This window comes from Pipra filicauda, unplaced genomic scaffold (genome assembly GCF_003945595.2).
Source record: "Pipra filicauda isolate LSUMZ 115617 unplaced genomic scaffold, ASM394559v2 scaffold36_size6622888_pilon, whole genome shotgun sequence".
In the NCBI taxonomy this organism is placed as follows: Eukaryota; Metazoa; Chordata; class Aves; order Passeriformes; family Pipridae; genus Pipra; species Pipra filicauda.
Window position 1 is genome coordinate 2,244,022 of NW_024104498.1, and position 16,568 is coordinate 2,260,589.

At 40.5% G+C, this 16,568-nt stretch overlaps 1 protein-coding gene across 1 annotated transcript in view; it reads right to left on the minus strand.

Moving 5' to 3' along the window:
- Positions 1-16,568, minus strand: part of AK5 (adenylate kinase 5) — a 75,906-nt gene that overhangs the window by 21,205 nt on the left and 38,133 nt on the right. The window contains exons 8-9 of the mRNA XM_027746111.2: positions 11,742-11,818; positions 467-509 (exon numbers count right to left, since the gene is read on the minus strand). Of these exons, the coding sequence (XP_027601912.1) occupies positions 467-509; positions 11,742-11,818 (120 nt within the window). The remainder of the gene's footprint in view (positions 1-466; positions 510-11,741; positions 11,819-16,568) is intronic.

Here is a 16,568-nt window from a genome sequence, read left to right on the forward strand (position 1 = left end):
GATGTATACCAGTACAGAAGGGGATCTTGCACCATTTGAGCTGATGAAATTTTATTATGTCTTTGACTTAATCACTCACAAGACACATTATTATGTGGCCTTATTACAAAATATCACAAGGCATGAAAAGTTTTGATTAATCCTTTCATTCCTCTTGGACTCATAGCACCTCACACTTCCCAAGGAGGTTTTCATAACTGCCAGTTTCTGAAAACACCTCTGAGACTTGATGCTGATTAACAGTAGCATCATCTAATATTTTTGGACCCACTAGCCTAAAGAGCATAGAAATGTCTTCTACAAACCTTAATTTGCATTCAAAGAGGATTCACATGATAAAATACTTTGAGAAATAAATTTCACGATATAAATAACCTGACTTTGCCTTCTATGTAACTATTTAAATACCAGGGGAAATCAAAGGTTTCAAAATGAAATGGCAATTAACACTGAAAAAGGAACTCACCTCCTGTGCTCTCATAACCAGAAAAACTTGACTGATCCTCCTCCTGTTAATTAAGCAATTGATAAGTTGAAATGGATATTCTGCACAGTTTGCATTTCTTCTTCTATCTGCTTGTCTGTATATCTTAACAGCTCTCTCCAACCTCTCAGTTTTAATCTATGTTGAGACACAATTTACAATGTCACAGAAGTGCTCTTGGTGCTGTTTCAGTTGCTAGAACATGAGCCTGGAGAACCCAGGATATCCTGAGATGATGAATTGCCCCATATGATGAGTGGAGTTCCTCAGGGTTCCGTGACAGTGGGATCCAGGGCACCCTCAGCAAGTTTGCCAATGACCCCAGGCTGTGTGGCGCTGTTGGAAGGGATGCCATCCAGAGGGACCTGGACAGCCTTGAGTGGTGGGACCATGTGAACATCACAAAGTTCAGGGCCAAGGACAAGGTGCTGCTCCTGTGTCAGGGCAGTCCCTGCACAAATGCAGGCTGGATGGAGAATGGATCGAGTGCAGCCCTGGGGAGAAGGACTTGGGATTCTTGGTGGATGAGAAGCTCCACATGACCCAGCACTGTGCTCTTGCAGCCCAGAAAGCCAATTGTCTCCTGGACTGCACCAAAAGCATGTGAGCAGCAGGTCAGGGAAGGTTCTGCCCCTCTACTCTGCCCTCAGGAAACCCCACCTGGAGCGTTGCATCCAGCTCTGGGGCTCCCAGCACAAGGGGAACACGGACCTGCTGGAGAGTCCTGAGGAGGCCACCAAGATGCTCAGAGGGCTGGAGCACCTCTCCCAGGAGGACAGGCTGAGAGAGCTGGGATCGTTCAGCCTGGAGAAGAGAAGGCTCCAAGGAGACCTTAGAGCAGCCTTCCAGTACCTGAGAGGGGCCTGCAAGAGAGCTGGAGAGGGACTTTTTCCAAGGGCATGGAGTGACAGGACAAGGGGGAATGGCTTTAAACTGAAAGAGAGCAGGTTTAGATTAGATCTTAGGAAGAAATTCTTCACAGTGAGAGTGGAGAGGCACTGGAACATGTTGCCCGAGAAGCTGTGGATGCCCCATCCCTCAAAGTGTTCAAGGCCAGGTTGGATGAGGCTTTGAGCAACCTGGTCTAGTAGCAGGTGTCCCTGCCCAAAGCAGGGGGGTTGGAACAAAATGCTCTCTAAGGTCTCTTCCAACCCAGGCCGTTCTATGAGTCTGTAATATTGGTTTTGTGAGGAACAGCTTTTCAGTGTCCAAAGGAACGGTTCCTGCAGGATACACAAGCACCCAGTGTGCAGGATGAATTGCTTCCAAAGTAAGTGTGGTATGATAAGCTGTTAATAGTGAGAAAGCAATACTGGAGAAAGCTCTAGAACTGAACTACAATGTAAAGATGAAATTAGTCTTTGAAAGTTGTTATAAAGGCTGCAGAACTACAGAAGGATTACACCATGGAAATGGGGAACTTGGCATGTTTTTTTTCCTGAGACTTCCATGCCCCTTAGCATGATTTTGCCACATCCTGTACAGTACAATCTATGAGAAATTACAAAGGCTGGCCAGCAAGAGTGTTAGAGTGGGAATTCTTTGTTGTTCTCATAAATGAGAATTACATATATTCTGGACACGGTCTGGGTTATGTGGTATCAATATACTCACACCATCAACGCTTTAACCTAGTCTATAAATATCAATAATAGCACTGACAGGAGCACTCTCATACTACTTAATCCATGCATGTTATCAGCACACAACATGTTATGCCAGTCAGCTCAAAGGAGCACATGGTCATCAAGCCACAGTTTCTCACAGCACAGCTTCAGCCCCTGTGAGAAATGTGTGTGGCTGCATGAGCAGATGAGGGGAATGAACAGCAAGGGGATCAGAATGGATAAATTGCTGGCTACTTTAATTTGCAGGGCTCATGCACCACCCTTGCAGCTTTCTCCTTGTGTTCCCATCATCACTGAAACACAAATGCTCTTCATTAGGCTGAAGTATTATTACATTGGCTACATAGAATATTTTCTTTTTTTTTGATTTGCAGTAATTCTCAGCTCATTACACTGCAGCAGGAGAACTGCCATCTTAAAAAAAACCCACCAAAACCTGCCAACATTTTCAAATGAAAGATCAGTCTCTTTCCTACATTTCAAGTGACAGTATTAACCCTACATTGTGTTGCAATAATACAATAAAATAATTGACCCTGCAAAGGATATATTACATAAAAAAGGCCTCATTTTAGATTCAGCTTCTTATCATGCCTTCGAAGGCCTATGATCAAAATAATTCTAGGCACAAAGTTTACACAGAAGTTTCTTTAAAAATCAAGATCACAATCACAAGTTTAAAATCAAATTAAAGAAATGAAAGTGGCATTATGTCTTTCTTGTGCTGATCTGAGTGAGGAACTTTGCTGTTTGGTTTGAGGTCCCTTGCAAAGACCTTGGCAGAGTCCCCGTTTAATGCAGTCTTCTCATGTTTACAGATGACAGTACCTAGATCTGATTGTGTCTTTCTGAACTGTGAAGGGCTTAACCTTTATCCGCCTGAAAGCACTGATCTGCCTCGTTACCAAAATGCTTTGGAGGAGAACTGTTGGATTTAGCAAGTGATCACATCAGGAAAAGTCCTGGCTAACGGTAATTACACCACATTGCCATCAGCAATACAGTGCTTTAGAGCTGTTTCTGTGTACTTGAAAGCAAGGAGAGGAAGTTCATCATCTTATGATGATGTAGCAGTGAATTGTGCAAGAATAACTGCTGAAGAAAGATGGATAGTCTGTAATTTCAGATGCCTTTACAGCCAAGTTATATCTACAAATATTATCTGGAAAAACATCAATTAGAGGAGCCCAGCTGATTGTGTAACTGCTTAAACAATATCAACAGTACATTAAAATCACTGCAAAATAGAAAAGTTTGCTACCTGTAAAGAATCTCTTAGCAGACATTCATCTGTAGAGTTGGAAAATGCAGTCAGACTGTATTCTGCCTTCCTGTCATCTAGGTTGTTATTGGCAAATATCTGACTGGGAGCAGATAACAGGTTAATGAGTTTAAGTTACTGCCTGTCATTGCCAGGTTGTGAAATAATCCCACAGAACCATAGGATGGTCTGGGTTGGAAGATCATCTAGTTCCCACCCAGCTAATTTCCATAATAAAAAACTGACACTAAGTCACAGCAAATAATAAGAAAATGATACAGAATTCTTCAGATCTTTGAGTTTTGCTACTAATGAATTAGGACTCTTCAGACATATCACTTTAAAGAAATCAATAAAATAGATTTAACTTTTTATCTGATGCAGGGACGTTTTCTTCATTAGGACTTAATGGCAGCTGCTGTGAATGTTCCTTACCTGATGAAATGAGAAAGCTTTTCTGTTACCCATTAATAGCCTCTGCTCCAGGCCTTGGGGGGGTTTATTTGGGTTCTTTTTGTAATATGGAAAAGAAAAAAGTTCTCCTTTATCACGTCATTATTTCTTGAATGCTACTGGAAAATAGTGGTGAAAAGTGCCTCATTCACTTTATTCAGATTTTTCACAGATATAACAGGAATTCCTCCTAGAAATTTGCTGAAGAGGATAAATAATCATGGATAAAGGAGAGGAGAGTGAGACTGACTTTAAAATACAGCATGATTGTTGCCTAAAAGTATTCTCAGTTTTCAAGTTTGAATTTGAGAATGTAAATATTCAAAGGAATGTGTCAGGCACAAATTATTTAAACAAATAAAAATTACATGTTTCTCTGCAGGTTTTATGTAAGGGCAGTGGACCCAGGAATGGGTTTTATAAGCCATACAGTTGCTTACCATTAAATTTGATTTATGCTTCAAATCACTTTTTAAGGCTGGTTGGTTTGGTTTTGATTTGGGGTTTTTGCATGTGCATTTTGGTGTTCTCTGTTTTGTTTTTGTTTTTTTTTTAACTTTAGAGAAGAAAGGCTTTTTATCAGGCCTGTCTCAATTCAATTTTCCAAAAGAAAAAGATGCTGGCACAAAGAAGGGCAAGAATAGGGTGTTGTAAAAATAAGAACAGCTTGTGGCCCTCAGATCCTGTGAGCTGCTGCTGTTCAGATAAAAACTGACCATTGTACTCCAGTTTTGCTACTCAAAGGTCTCCTCTGCTTAACATTTGACCGTGGATATTCAAGGTTTACTAGAACACCTATTTGTTATTAGGTAGTTTTATAACTTTCAGTAAGAAACTTCTACAGTATTTATAAAGAACTTCTCTATTAAGAAGGAATGTAATTATCTGAAGAAACAGTCCACTGATCTGAGATGCACTGCTGTGAAGGAGTTCTAAAACTAGGCCACTTTTCACTCTTTATGACTGGTATTTAAGCCCAAAATGACTAACACTGACTGCACAATCACGGGATACATAAGGAGTAAAAAAAAAAAAACACCACATAGGAAACATATGGCTTTCTGAAAATACATTGGGAATTTTTTTTTAACTTCCAATGCACCCAGAGAAGCCACTCTTCTGCTTCAATACAACACAAATAAGTGATTTTAAGAGCAGTTTTGTATCCCACATAGTAAAACAGCATCCTTGCAATCACTGCAGTTTTATGGGTGAATGTAAAAATATATAGCATGTACTTTAACAGTGATTAAGAAGTATAAAAGAAAAAAGTGGTTTCTTCTGCAGTGCTTTAAAATATAGGAATTATTACTGCAGATGTTCCTAAGGAAGGGTTTTGGTAGCTGTCTTTAGGAATGCTGGGCTAACGTGAACAGAACCAGTCCACAGCCCCGAGTGAGGTGTGTAAATCTCAGAGGCAGAGAGGGGAGGATTTAAAACACACCTTTACATTTCTTCACCAACTTTTGGTGCAATACGAAAAGTTCTGCTTTGGATCCTATTTGCATCAACTGTGTGGGATGCCTGATATTCCCCAAGAATTATGCAAGTTCTCTGGGCTGTAAAGGTAGAACTCATAAATTGAGCTGTAAACTTATATTTTGTGCATGAAGGGATAAAGGCCTCAGTTTGTCAGGGGAAGGGCAAGCAGGTGTGAGGAACAAAGGTACACTATTCTACTGCTACTGCCTTGAAAAATGATGGTGAGACACTGTAAATTGTAATGCTTTTACTACAGACACCTTCCACAAGCCACAGAGGAGGGCTTCCTGAGGTACTGCAGAAGGATTCAGTGAAGCATAAAAGCAGCACACGGTGAAGAATAATTCTGTCACTGTGGTTTCCATCCCCAGTAACTCACCTGAGCTCACCATCCCTGGAACTGCATCCTCACACCCTGTCCTGCCCACCAGAGCTGCAGGCAGCCCCTTTTGGTTCAAAATCAGGAAAGAATTAGGGATGCAAAGACTTCAACTAACCCTGGCAGTTCAGTCTCCCCTAAGAACATCTGTCAAAGAAGGAGCAAACAACTATTTCTGGCATTTCACAGTAAAAATGCAGATTGAGTCAAGGGGCAATTTTCCTTGCATGTGGAAAATAGAGCAGTAGGCTTTCTTCCACGTGCCTTTATCACAGGGTACAATGGTGATTCTGAACGAGACAAATAATGCCAGCTTACAAAATGATACAGAAGCTTTGAGCTTATCCAGGAAGCATTTTGTAACAGGCAAACCGTAGTACTTTGTTTCTAGAACTGATTTTTTTTTTAAAGCATTTAATAGGATAGTTTCCATGGCAACTTGAACTGAACAGATTGTTCACTGACTTCAGTACATTTCTATTAAACATCTTTTCTCTGTAGTCAGGCCTGCCTTTCCAGCTCTTTCATGTCTTCAGATGCTTATTCATTATCCCTTTTTTGCAGATATCCTTAAACTAGATTGAACTCCACCTTTCAATGGGCTTTAATAAAAACAAATGTTGAGGGAACAGAGTTCCACAACCATTTTCTGAGTGTCCTCTCATTTTCTTTTCTATCCCATACTCCTCTTTTAATCAGTTTCTCAGTATAACCGGAATCTGTAATTCAAATTGATACCACTGCCTATCAACAAAAGAGAAATGGACACTGCAGAAATGTTCAGCACTAAAAACCTAAATGGCTTCTGGATACTCTTGGTCATTTTACCAAAACCTGTAATGATTAATGCTGCACAGCAGATGTGAATAAAACTGCTGTTCCACCACAAGCTCCTTATGTTCTCAAGTAAAGAGAAAGTGCATGATTAATCCATGACATTCCAGATCTGACTCCTCGAATAACTGAATTAATGTTTATCTAATTCTGAAAGGCATCTTTAGAAGCCCCGGCAGTGGAGTCTCTGCTAATGGAGGTGTGCACTTTGCTCCTTGTTGTATTGTAATACCAACCCCAGAGCACTGGGTCTGAAGGGTTAAATAAATTACTTGGATTGAACCTTCCAAGTAGAGAAAACACAATCAAAACAAAGTGCCAACTGATAGGAAACACAGTAAATGGAGGAAAATGGTCTTTGGTTTAATCCAAATGAGGCTTACAATTTGCTGTTGCCCATCAGTTTTATGAATATTTATGTTCTGCTTCTGCATTGAAAAGGCTCTCAGGACCTTTTTTGTTACATCTCTTGAATATTTAAGTTTCAAGCTATGCTGATTAGTCAGGCCAGAAATATTGTTGGAGTCTTGGTAGCAATGGAGTTCCTCCTGCTCCCCTAAAGCCTGGATTCCCATGTGCTTTGGATGGGAAACCACAGCAAGCTGGAAAAGGGATTGCCACTACATGGCAAAACTTTTAATCAAGAGCTTGTTTCGTCTTGTTACAATGAGAGTAAGTCTCTTTCAGGGCTTTTTTCCTTCGCTTGACTTTGGTTCTGCTTGTGAGTTTTCCAAGTGAGCTGTCGCGTTTGCTAATTATAAAACATTCTGCACTTGCAGAAAAGATCGGGCTATGCACTTCTAAATTCAATAGATTGCTTGTCACTGCTGAACAGAAAACCTTTTATTAGCTTTCAGTCTTTTTTACATCTACTTTTCCTAGATCTTTGACACCCTTGGGGGGGGGGGCAAAAAAAAAGACAATCTCTTCTTTGCACGTGCTATTGCATTTCCCTAATTTCATCAGTAAATGCACTCTGACACTGCAAGGACATGGAAATGCCTCAATTATGAACTGGTAACTTCCCTGAAGACACAAAAATGCATTTCCATGTTCTGCAGATGTGAGGGTGGTGAGGCCCTGGCACAGGTTGCCCAGAGAAGTTGTGGCTGCCCCATCCCTGGAAGTGTCCAAGGTCAGTTGGATCTGGGTCTGAGCCACCCAGTGTAGTGAAAGGTGTCCCTGTTCGTGCAGGGGGATTGGAACAAAATGATCCTTATGGTCCATTCCAACCCAAACTGTCCAATAATACTGTCCAAAATACTTAGAGGGGCTATATATACTTCTGAGGCTTTTTTACTTGAAGTTTGCCTGACATTCACATTTCCCAAATTTTAAAGTTATCAATTCCGTAAACACTTGTTCAGGAGTGTATTCACTCTACAGTCACCTGACTGTGTGTTTTAACTTTTTCTCTAATTAGTCTAAATATTCCTCAGATTAGCTAAGGTTGTCTTGAAAGGCTTCTTTTCATGAGAAAATAACTGGATGCTCTTTTCTTCTGGAACTCTTTGATAGGATTCCCTGATGCCAATTTTTTAATACTCCCTTTTGGCCTGAATGCACTTGCAATAAGCCAAATGGTAGGTTTCTAATTAAAAATCCAATTGTTAAAAACAAAACTTGTCTGATCTCTGGAAACAAGTGGCATTATATTGACAGCCTCTCTGGCAAAGTTGAGGAATTGAATGGCAAGTACAAAGGAACACAGCGAGCAGTAAAAACCTTTATCACACTTGAGCGCATTCCAGCAGCAAAGGCCAATTCTTATTAAACCAGACACCAGTCATGACAGCAAGTTCTGCAAACTGAGAACACTCTATAAAGCTGTTGCCCCCAAAAATGAGTTGCCCAAAATACATTCCTGAAGTCTTAACATGGGTGAAAATATCTGAAACCTATGACTTTACTTTGCTTTTCTGTTTTCCAATCGAGTCCTGAGTAGTGTAATCGTTATTCCAGAAAAGGCTATGGAGATTGCTAACACATGAAAGTTTGGCTGGTTCTTCCACAAGGCATTCTCAATGAGAGGTACTCTCTGCTTTATTTATTTATTTCTATTTTGTTAGCAGAATGTATTTCTAGGTCGTTCTGAAAAACTAGATTATTCCTTCTGTAATCCAGGATCTGAGGAAAAAAAACCCAGAAAAATAGTTATTAATGATTTGGAGAAAAAAATGTTTTTCTTTTTTTTTCTTTTTTAAGTGGGTATTTCTCTCCTGCCTTTCAGTGTTGTAGGGACTTAGTGATTATGGGTGTTCTAGTTCTTGAAGCGTTCATGCACAGCCAGTAGTAAATCAACAGCTTGCTTTTAATTCAGTTACATGAATTTAATTGAACGTTCATTTATAAAATGTACAATACAAAGCTCAAGCTTTTTCTGAGCTGTTTTAAATTCCATCTCCCCTTTCAGGAAAGCCAGATCTTTGCCTACATTAGTGTTGCTTTGCAGTGTTTCAGCAACAGGTACCAAGTGTTCCTCGAAGGCCTTTGCTGTATTTTGGAGCACTCCTACATGAGCTAATGACTGCATCCGTGGTTGGAACCACAGCACTCCTTCTCCTTGGCCCTGCCTCCAGTCAGACATTGTTCTGGAAGAAGTGGTGTGCATCTGAAGAACTCTCTTGGCTTAGTTTACCCTGGAGATTTTCCTGGCTCATTCCAGGACTGAGGAAATGCAATGGTATCCGAGTGTGTCCATTCCATCTGTGCCAAGTGACACCCCCTGCCAGCTGTGGCTCTGGCCTCAGGACACGCTGTGTAACCCCCAACTCCTCTGGTTCAGTGACTACCAAGATGTTCTCCTAAAATCCAGTCATTTTTAGCAGCTCAGCTGGGTAAGGTTGCTTAGAAACCAGCCTTCCTATCCTCCACATTCTCATGACAGATCTCCTATGCAATAACATCCCTGCATGACACATTTGTATCCAGACATGCATTCTTTTTCCACTTGAGATTCTCTGAGTAAAGGTTGTTGATGCCTCACACAATTCGTAAACAGCATGTGGTAAATCACTGGAGTATTAAATCACTGCCACAGTCAAAATGAGCTCAAGTTTGCAATGTGAGCAGTTCCTCACTCCTCAATTTAGTTATTGATCTTTCCTTCCAGAGAGTAATTTCTCATTTTGTTTTTCAGACAGGGCAGATAGATGGAATTATGACTTTATGGTAATCTCCACGCTCTTCTCTGCTTCTGTATACAACACTTGCTTGCATAATTTCAAAATTTAGATGGCAAGGGCTTTTGGTTGCAATCGCTTTCTCCTGCATATATTTTCTTTATATTTGTACAAGGCGTCTCATATAAACCGGGTATAAAAATATTTCTTTAGCAATAGAAATATTTACATGTTTTAAAACGTCACTAGTAAGTATCAAAATACCAACCCTGCGGTTGAAGCGAGTCATTCTCAGCCACCTCATATTTATGTAGCTGTCCTTGACTGAAGGGATTTTAGCCCTGCTTTGGCTTCATTTCTCCTTCTCTGTTTGCTATCAGTACTGCACTCCTGCCAGAATGGCAAATTTAGCCAAATAATGAGAAAAGCTGCCTGCCGCATCTGGCACAAAGGATATTTGCCACTGACAGGGACAACAAGGTCCTGTCACAGTCTCCTTGTTTAGTCTCACGTGCATTCAAAACTGCAGGCAGTGCTTTTATGGGCTGTGCAATGTATCATCAGTGAACTATATCAGCTGAAGTTATGGTCTCAGTATAATTTTCATATGTTTCTGTTAATTTTATTTTGTATCTATAAAACTTGGGCTTATTATGTGAACGGCATTTCAAACATTACGAATCAGGAGTATAATTTCTTTAGTGTTCATACTTTGCCAAAAGAATCTATTTTCAGCATCAACATAGCCAAACATAATTTAAATATGCATTTTGCTTTATAGGCCTAAACCCTTCAATAAAGAAGCAGTACAGTCAAGACAAAGATGATGAGAAATTTAAGAATTTCCTGGGCAGAGAAGGGTTTCTGAAAGAAAGGGATTTAAAATGGGATTTGGAGGCAGAGACAAGCTGCCTCCTTGAAAAAAGCCAGGCTGAAATAACTAAGCCAAAGAGAGAGAATAGTAAAGGGATCTATAAATTAAAAGAAATAGGGCTAGAACATACAACACGTTGTAGGTGAGGATAAAGTGTCGCACTGAAGACTGTGAAAGAAAACCAAGAACAACCCCACGATACTGAATGAAAATTCAGTTTTGTTGGCCCTGATTTTGTCACCAGCTTTAAAATGCCACAAGGAAAGATATCTTTTGCAAATAACGAGGGAAGACGTGAAAACATCTGCAGCTGCATTCGGTTGAACGGTAACAGCAACACAGATTAAAATCCTTTGCCAAATCTAGAGAGGTGTTTGCGGTGTTTGTGAAGGAAGCACAAGCAGAGTCTCGCAGAAGTGGAAGGCAGAAAGCAAAACATACCAAACCACCACCCTTAAGTATGGTGGTGTGACAGGCAGATGGCTTTAAAAATTTAAAAATACTTCCTTCTAATTCTAAGTCATTCTTTTCATGCTTATCCACAGCGGAGTAACAAGAACAGTAACACTGCTCCTCAGTGCAGCATCCAAGCCACACGAACCCGCCGTGGTTCACTTTGTGACCTTACCAGTGTGGAGGTGAAGGTTACAGGGGAAAGATGTACACAAACTTTTTTTCCCCCTCTCCAGCCTTCTTTCTACAAGGAAAACACTCATCAAAATTTAGTTGTTAGATGTGCATTCAACGAGATCAGTAGAAAGGCTGGTTTCAACACGCTGTGAGCATTTGTTGGTTTTAATTCTGATAAATCTTTTTCCAAGGGGAGAATGTTTGATTTGGTCGTAGTTATATTTCACAATTTGTATTTTCATGTTGCTCCTTTGAAAAGTGTTTTACTTCCTCTTCTTAAATATACAGCAGACCTATAGTGCATTCTAGGAACTCCATTTACCACATGGGCCAACATTTTAAAATGTGTGGAGGAAACTCAGCAATGCACAGTAATGGAAGATATAGGCTCTTAATACTACAATAATATTCACTTTTTTCTCCTAACCAAAAAGCAACCTCTGTGTATTGTGAATTTACTTACGTTGCACTTAAGAAGCCCTTTGCCTTATGCACCCTTAAAGTTCCACCACCTTGTTCAGTCACATTGTATAGCACAGCACTTCCATGAACTAGAAAACTGCCTAGAGAGAGGCCATATATACAGAAAATTACCTGGTCCTCAAAGTCAAATTCTGTATAAACAGGATCTCCAGAATCCATAATCAGACTGCAATCAAGTTCATTTGACCCTAAAATAGGAAAGAAAATTAAGACTTCAGAAATGGTTTGGAAATTTTCACTTTATGTGATGGAACACTGTAATATTTCCAATCATCTGTATCCATGCAAAAACTGTGATCCAAGGGACCCTTCGGATGTGCCAGAGTACTCTGGCGAACGGTGTTTCATTAACAAAGCCTTCAGAGCATCCAGAAAAGCTACTCCAAATCTTAATAAGGAAGGGTTATGCTGACTGGTGAACTGTTTTAGCTACACTGCATATTTATTGGGCAGGGTGTTCTGCGTGCCATGACTTGCAATTGTAAAATTGCCACACTCGGGGGAGAATATCAACCACGTTTAGGAAAGGAAATACTGACTAATTGCTGATTAGCAGGTAAGGATCCTTGAGTGATGCTGACAGGGGACCATCATGCTTCCAGCTGTCAAGCCCCCATTTCCATCCTATTCTAACCCTTTCTGAGGTGACTGTGTGGCTCTGCCCCTTCTCCTTGTCATCTTCCCCTGGCAGGACCAGCAAGAATGCATTCTCGTGCAAGTGGGAAGACAAAATTCAGTTGCTGAGAAGCCTTGACCTGGCTGAGCTTTACAGTTTGGCTTCAGCTGAGCTGCTGAAGGTGCAGGACAACAGGAACTGAGCTTGATACTTCAAGAAGTCATCTAAGGGGGTACTCATTGCTAAACCAGAATGGGAGGATAAACCACCAACCATCTTTCTATATGCACACATGAAGGGTATAGCAAGGACATCATATTCTGGCACTGGCACCCCATTCGGATTAGTTCAATCCTGGGCAATAAGAAAGGAATGGTCTCCTGGGTCCTTCCAAACATGCAGCCCCAAAACAAATACTGCACATGTTCAACAAACATTAAAACATCAACAGGCACACTATAGGAGTATTTTTCACAGCGTTATTTAAATAACAAAAAATCCTGTAAAGATACACAGAAATCTAAAAATTGTAACCAGCCAGCAGCCACAGATGAGTCCAATCACTAACCTCATGTGGTAACACCAGGGGAAGTGTAAGATGTGTTTTGTTTTGTGCCCACGTGTCCCCAGCTAAACAAGATCACTAATGAGGTAAAGAAAACAATTCCCTGCCTCCTGGATTCCAGGTGTCCCTACCTGGTATGATGTTCCTGCTGGCACTGAGGACAGACAGTGTTAAATCTATTGCTGCCCCAGTGTTTTCTCACCATTAGGATTGTTTGTGTGGGTCTCTCGCTGCAACAAGCACCATCAATAACAGATTTTGCAGTTCAGTTCGTGCCAGATACATTTATGTATTATCTGGCTTTGTTTGCTTTTAAAGTTTACACAGTAATAATCTATGTAGGTGGCAAACTAAATATCACTAAGAGAGAGAGCAGAGCAGAGGAACTGCATGTCATGATGACCAAACTGTAACTTGGTAGAGAGGATGATTCCAGGGTGTTTTAGTTTGCAATCTGTATCACAACTGCTGCCAAATTAATCTTCAATTTAACTCTTTGGACTACATAAGAGACACCAGGGAAAGACCTGCATCTACCATCTGCTGCTGGGTTTGGTTTGGCTCCCTCACCCCCACCCCCAGTGCTCATGTATACTTTATCAGATTGCTATAAAAAAAACTACAGAAAGGAATGATACTCCTGCTACAGCTCCTGCTACCTCCTGTACATATGCAGCATGTTCTCTGGCATATACAGCTTATGGTCTTTTGAAAATACCTCTCTCTAAAAGATATTTGCAACCAAATAGAGAGAATCTTAACTATTTGATTTATTTTACACAGCTGACATCTCGCTCTTAACACCGTGTCATTGTTGATAATATAATTTATCTAAGCCTCAGTTGTCACTGACACTGGCCTACTCTGGCACATCAATCACTTCTTGTGGGCACTTTATTAAAGGCACTTGATTAACTGTCACTTAACTACCAAGAGCAGTCTGTATCCTTTGCTAGAAACGTTAATATGAAATATGGTGCTGCAAACTTAAATACAAAGGTCAGGCCGAAAATGAGTACTCATGCATAATGTATCTTAAGTGATAAAAGCCATAATGGTTATACAATTTTAATATGGTCAAGCATCTTAAGGCCTTTTTTCTTGAACTGAGACGCTGGTGTCCTTGGGAAAACACAGCTTCTTTCTGGGGTTTATTCAAGGCAAATTGAAAAATCTGTGTTTTCTTTCTTGGTTTAATGAAAACTACCAACCCCATAACCATCCATCACTGAACAGTGTACAGACTTCTCTACCCTTTTCAAACTGCCTAAAGACAAACCTACCAGAAATGAATTGAAGCAAATGGCTGCTCCCAGGACCAGGTAAAGGAATTAGGGGACATGTAAGAGAACTTCTGATATCCCTGGTGCAGCAGGAGGAGTTTGCTATGCTCCAGCTCACTTTGTTGTCCCCTTCCACCAAATAATCTCAGCTCTTGGTTAACTTGGGACCTTCCTATGCTTGTATGAACCCATTGAGGTGATCTGAGTAACTTCATTAATTGCAAAAGGGGAAACTCAAGTTAAAAAAAAAAATTAAGAAAATGCATAAAAGTTCTACTGCCACAGAGAAACAACTTGCAAGCACCTGATCTGCAAAGGTACTCTTAGGGCTTAAAACATGCTTCCTTAATTGCATGAATAAAGTTAAGGCAAGGCAGACCTGGACATTTTCATGTGCCCTGTGTTCTCCTTAGGGAAAGAAAAGAGGATTTTATTAGGTACACTACTGCCCAATTAAAAAATAAATCACTTGCAAGTTTTTATTAAATCCCTGTTAACTGAATAATCAGCTCTCCAGGGAGGTGCAGGCTGATGAAATAAGAAAAAGCAGATCAGCTACAACGCACTCCCTTTTTTTTGCCACGTTTTTGTATCTTGACACCAAAGGCATCATTCATAAAGCTCTGTCTTGCCAGGAACCCAAGAGGATGCAACAACTGAGCCCTGAGGGCTGAGGTGAATTAAAGGTGCATGAGGATGGTCTGACAGCCAGGACAGAGACAGCCCTGCCCCAGAGGGGAGCACAGCTCTGCTCAGCCCATTCCTTCACCAGGAGGCTGCACTTCACATTTTAGACTGCATTTCACACATTGCTTGTTGCTCCCGAGCTGAATTGCACAGGTTTGGTCATGGAAAGCTGGGAGAGTCTGGTTGCTACGGGCAGGGGTGTAATTCCTGCCACAGAAATCCATCCCAAAGCCCATGGGATCGTGGCCATAAATGTCTGTGGTCCTACAAAACATTCCAGGGTTCTGAGCCTGGTGCATGGCACTTTCTCTGGAAGTGTATCCATCCTTAAGTTTTCATGGATGCAAATGTCAAGTGTTGCTTTTTCACATTTCACTGAATTCATTTATACAATGAAACTAAACTGGACTGATCTGCCTAAATTTATCTGCAGTTGATTTAACTTCCCATTACACGGCATCAATGCCCCATCATGCGGGTTAATTAAGTCTATTCCTTGGACCATTTGTGTTTTGGCAAATCAGCTCCTGTATTTCCAAACCTTGCTTAAATCCCTTACTTATTTGGAATCCTGCTAGCAACTCTACTCAGTATGGTTCACTGGCTCAAATATGCCCCTGCTTATATTTTAACAACTCTAGTACTTGCCCCGTTCAACACTGACTGTCAGAAGAGTAATCTAAGCCTACCCTGTGACACATGCTGCTTCTCTTAATAGCATGTTTAAGCTCAATAAAACAAAAATGTCCTTTTATGTTATGGAACATGCTCTGAAGCACCATCTAATAACTCAATTAATCCGTGCTGCATGTAAGCACTTGGGCAAGACAAATGTTTAGAAGATAAATTTCAAGTGGAATATTATAGAAATAATTTATTGAAGGACTGATTAGCATTAGAATGATTACATTTGAATTTTCCTCTCAGTAAGACGCTTCTAATACAAATTTTATTGCAACCTTACATTGTTGAGTTTCATGACAGGTTGTTGCTCTTGGCAACAGTCTTAAGATGCTGTAGAAGGCAACAATGAGAAAACTGTATTTTAATCTATAAAAATTTCAGTTGTTTTCTTTCAGCATATATTGTTACAACGTCAATTATAACTGGATTTTACAGCTATAACGTGAATTAGATTGGTGTGGAGGCACAAAAATATTAGAAATACTATGTTTACAGTAGCTACCAGGAACCACAATATATTGCAATATCACTAATAAGGGTAAAAGACAAAAAGTGAGATCAAGGCAATGCTGGAATTGCAACCTCTAGAAATTAAATATCTGATCTCACAGAAATCCTACTTCAAACCTCCTGACTGTTATCAGTGCTCAGGTTAGGCACCAATTAGATGCTTGTGGTATGGCATCTGCTACAGCTCAGAGCTCTCCAATTAGTTTGGTGAGGGATTTATTAAGTAGATCAGACTTTCAAGGAACTGCCTGGAACTCCTCCAGAATCACAACTGGTTTGTGCAAATTGTTTTGGTCTTGTCAAGCTGTTTGTCAGAGCCAGCACCTTCATGACACTTCTCTCCTCTTGCTATTTGGCACTGAGCTCATTTAATCAGGGAATCCACAGGCAATTACCAACATGTTGTATGGTGGGAATGCCATTTTAGGTTTGGAATCAACCTCTTGCCTCTCTGAATGAGGCTCAGAACAAAAGAGGTAAGTGTGCCACTGAACAGAGACAGGGAGTTGTCTTTATTCTTGTGTGCATCTTAGCTTGAGGCTGACCATTAGAAACCTGTGGTTTTTCAGCTGGTGCACTTTTTGTAATTCTCA